Source organism: Hordeum vulgare, chromosome 4H (assembly GCF_904849725.1).
Source record: "Hordeum vulgare subsp. vulgare chromosome 4H, MorexV3_pseudomolecules_assembly, whole genome shotgun sequence".
Lineage (NCBI taxonomy): Eukaryota > Viridiplantae > Streptophyta > Magnoliopsida > Poales > Poaceae > Hordeum > Hordeum vulgare.
This window is the reverse complement of record NC_058521.1, coordinates 563,119,530-563,123,383: the sequence shown is the minus strand read 5'-3', so window position 1 is coordinate 563,123,383 and position 3,854 is coordinate 563,119,530. Positions and strand designations below refer to the sequence as shown.

Sequence of the window (3,854 nt, the reverse complement as noted above, 5' to 3'; positions counted from 1 at the left end):
TGATAACGGAAATTGGAGGAGGGCGTGGTGTCCTTTTCGTCCAACTCGAGTGCTTGCTTGGTTGGTCTGGGATAAGGCCATTCCATCCGTCCGTGCATGTGCATGTTAAGAATGCCATTATAAGAATGTAAAGTCCATTTTTTGGGGGGGAATTTAAGAATGTTATAAAGTTCATGGCACTCATGATGCAGCATTGCCTTGCTCGAGTTTACTTCCAGTGGCGGCTCCTGTTCTCGGATAAAAAATGGGAAACATATTGGCCCGGAAAGCAGGATAGTTTGTTCAGCATGCATTAATATTCAGAGCTTCAGGTCTAGCATACACATAAAAATTCCAGTTGCATGTCTCAACTCTCAAGGTTGCAATCAGGAGCCAACCATGGCAGATGCACCAGGATACCTACATGGAAATTGGCAGAAAACAGCTCAATGCTGTAGCTTCTCCACCGCCACCACCACCACTACCAGCAGCAGAGAAACAAAGCAGCTTTCACCAGCCCTTGTGGCAAACAGATTACCAACTTCCACACCGGCGAAAATAAAATGTTTTCTGGGTTTTACACCTCAACCTCAATGAACACCATCTTGGCCCTTAAATGAAGCACACCACCTATGCTTACACAGCCTAACATCCAAGACCGAGTGACTCAAAATACTGCACGCGATTTAGGTGGTAGTATCGGTAGTAGGCTGCAACTGGGATGCGCGAGCCCGAGCTGCTGCCGCTCTCTCCAGCGCCTTGAGCCGGTTAGCCTCCATGCGTGCCTTCTGCTCCTCCGTCAGCTCAACTTTGCTTGGCTTGCTTCCGCCATTCTCCTCTCCATCTTGATGCTTCTCTGCCTCTCTTGGAGCCACGGGTTCTCCAGCACCTCCACCACCAGGTCTTATTTCAGGTTCCTGCTGTGCCATCAACGGAACACTGCATCACTTTTTGATCCGCATGACTCTCCTACTAGAGTAGAGAGTCCAAAAACCAATGTGCGCATAATGTCTAGGCATGGCTTCAGGATATTAATACTAACAGCATTCGTTACTAACAGTTTCAGTTTCTGAAGAACCTTCTATTTTGTTTTCCTGGATGAGATGAAATGGAACTTACATGTGTGTGCTTACAGCTGACAACCTGTGTCAAGTTAAACAAGGCAATGTATTGACTTACAACGGCTTCCTTTTCGTATATTTCATTCAGCAAATCCTCTTGCATGGGATCCACGTCATCACTTTCCATCGGCAATGGGTCCACATCTTCATGATTGTCGGTCAACGGAGGTTCCGTCCCCAGGATTGGGTCTTCTTGTGTGGTTCCATCTGCAAGAGATAGTGAGCACTTTGCTGTTACTGGAATATAACAAATACTGGTTAGAGATACATGCAAGTACTTTTAATCTAGAATCATAAAGATGTGTGTATGTGCACTTTAAACGAAACAAAGAGGTCAGACCAGGTTCTCCCTCTGGTATGACTTCTTCCACTGGCGGTTGATACAGTAGTGTAGGATCCCCCCCTCTGGCAACCCTTTCCTTCAGTTCCAAAATGCATCTCTAAGATACGGAAGGACAATGTCAGTGAAGAATACATATATCCAGGAAGAGCAAGGTCGATTGACATGATAGGAGCACCCAAAAACTAAATTATACAAGTAGTTATGTAGCCATATTGGACCACACGATTCAATTGAAATATGTGGAATAGCTCAAGGACAAGATAAATCTACACATATTTCCCCTAAACAAAATCTTGCGCCACATCAATAGTTACCAGATTTTCTCAAAAAAGAATGTTAAACAGATTGATGAGAAGGTGTATTTTCTGAAGTGGCATGATGAGGAGCATAACAACTCCTTTTTCCAGACGTATTGTTGTACTCCCTCCGATACATATTACTTGTCGCGGCTTTACTACAACTTTAGTACAAAGTTGTACTAAATCTGTGACAAGTAATACATATCAGATGGAGTACTCTTTCATGTCTGTTTAACAGATCTTTACGTCAATCTGCTGCAGGCCCTTGCCTTTTGCATTGCTTATCGTCATGAAAATATACTTCACCAAGTCATTGTTGAGATTTGTACAGCCATCATCCCGTAGTGAAATAGCATAGTGAATTAGTGGTGGCGGCGACTTAACCCTGAAGGAGCTAGTTCAGTTGACCATGCTCTGAAGACTGCTCAATTTACATGTAACAGCATGGAAGGGAACCCCAAAAGGAAGAAATATCTCAAGGAGACAGTACTTCTACACATATTCCCCATGAACACAATCTTATGCCCTGACAAGAACCAACAGATTGATGAGAAGGCGTATTTTCTGAACAAGTGAATGACAAGGAGCATAACACCTCCTGTTTTCTGATGTATTTTTGTACTCATCTATGTTCACTTAATGTGTTGCTTTTCCATTGCCTATCGTCATAAAGATATACTACACGAAGTCATTATTGAGATTTACAAGACAGAGTGACTGCATATGTTATTGGTGGTGGCAACTTAACTTAACCCTGCAGGAGCTAGTACACCCTGTAACTGCTCTGAAAACTAATTAATTTACCTGTAACATGGACGGAAGCCCTGAAAGGGAGAAAGAAGCTTACCCTAACACGGCTACTGGCCCCAACTTTCTCAGCTTTGCGCACAAACTGTTCGAAGGAGTAGTAAGGGATCAAGCGAGAGTGCCAGTCCGCGTAAAGCTTGATCAGATTTCCAAGGTCTTCCACCTGATAGCAAGATAACAACTCATGTAGGAGGCCATCGGGGATCAGAATAAGGACAAGTGTGCAGTGAGCAACATCATGCTATATTCTTTGTTCATGTGCAACACACATAGGTTACAAATATTTATTCAGATGCGTTGACTTTTGATGGCACATATGCAGTAGATTACTAAAAGTGCATAACAAGAAATGAAAACATCCGCATGTAACAGATGTGACTTTGCATCTACATTTTCTACACGGGTTGATCATCTAATTTCACAGGAACTGCAGAGAAAGGAGGTGTTCATTGTCCACTGGATGGAGTTGATCGGCAGCAGGCATACCTCGGATCCGGGCCTGGCGCGGGGCTTGAACGCCTTGGGGAAGTAGCGGAGGACGAAACCCAGGCCGTCGTCGGAGAGGAGGAGGTCCGGCGTGAGCTTGGGCCGCGTCGCTCTCTCCTTCTTCTTCTTAACAGCATCCTGCGGCGCCTCCTCCCCCTCCGCCGGAGCAGGCGCCGCAGCCGCCGCCCCGGGTTTGGAGGGCTGTCTCGGCTTGTAGGGGGCGAAGCGGGCGGCACCGGCGGCGGGGTTGGCGTTGGGGTTGGTGGAGGACGACGGCGGAGCGGAGGGGCAGTCGCGGGACCAGTGGCCGGGGCGGCCGCACTTGAAGCATCCCGTCGGCGCCGGCGTCGCCATGGGGTGGAAGGGGGAGGAGATGGATCTCAAGATTTGGGAATCGGAATGTGACGGGGAGAACGATTTGTTGCATCCCTTTTAGCGGGAACGACGGGGTGAGTTCCCGCCAATATTTCACCTCTGTTTCTGGGCTGCAGTGGTCTGGATTGCCTATGGGCCGTACCGTGCTAGATAAGAACACAATGATACGGCGTCATATCTGGAAAATCCTATTTAACGCGGAGCACGATCGAGCACGATCATTGTGGTCTGCAGTGGTCTGGATTGCCTATGGTTAAATATCTGGAGTATTTAACGCGGAGCACGATCGAGCGATGGCATGAGCGGGAAAACCTATTTAGGGCCACAGCCGCCTGTTAAAGGCAAGATTTGCTAACCGGCGCCTGCAGCGCTTCACAGTGGGTCCGTCCATGTAGGGATCTTTCATGAACTTTTTTTTAGCCCGTGAACTGTTTTAGCTCGTGA

The 3,854-nt window shown here is 46.9% G+C and overlaps 1 protein-coding gene across 2 annotated transcripts; it reads right to left on the bottom strand.

Moving 5' to 3' along the window:
- Positions 1-274: 274 nt before the first annotated feature.
- On the bottom strand, positions 275-3,435 carry LOC123449537. 2 transcript variants are annotated; one of them, XM_045126790.1, is made up of 5 exons: positions 3,036-3,435; positions 2,590-2,712; positions 1,441-1,540; positions 1,159-1,307; positions 275-899 (listed from the first exon to the last, which is right to left on the bottom strand). In XM_045126790.1, the coding sequence occupies exons 1-5, from the start codon at positions 3,387-3,389 to the stop codon at positions 666-668; spliced, it is 960 nt and encodes a 319-aa protein (XP_044982725.1). In that variant the 5' UTR covers positions 3,390-3,435; the 3' UTR covers positions 275-665. The 2 variants fall into 2 exon arrangements, with proteins under 2 accessions (XP_044982725.1, XP_044982726.1); XM_045126791.1 differs by having other exon boundaries at positions 275-896; positions 3,036-3,431.
- Positions 3,436-3,854: the final 419 nt, after the last annotated feature.

What these genes read in the sequence shown, in the direction of transcription:
- LOC123449537 (XM_045126790.1), bottom strand. Translation starts at nt 3,389, where the DNA reads ATGGCGACGCCGGCGCCGACGGGATGCTTCAAGTGCGGCCGCCCCGGC. An exon ending in CATACCAGAGGGAGAACCTG is followed by an intron (nt 1,308 to 1,440) that starts GTCTGACCTCTT and finishes TATCTCTTGCAG; the next exon opens with ATGGAACCACACAAGAAGAC. An exon ending in TATACGAAAAGGAAGCCGTT is followed by an intron (nt 900 to 1,158) that starts GTAAGTCAATAC and finishes TTGATGGCACAG; the next exon opens with CAGGAACCTGAAATAAGACC.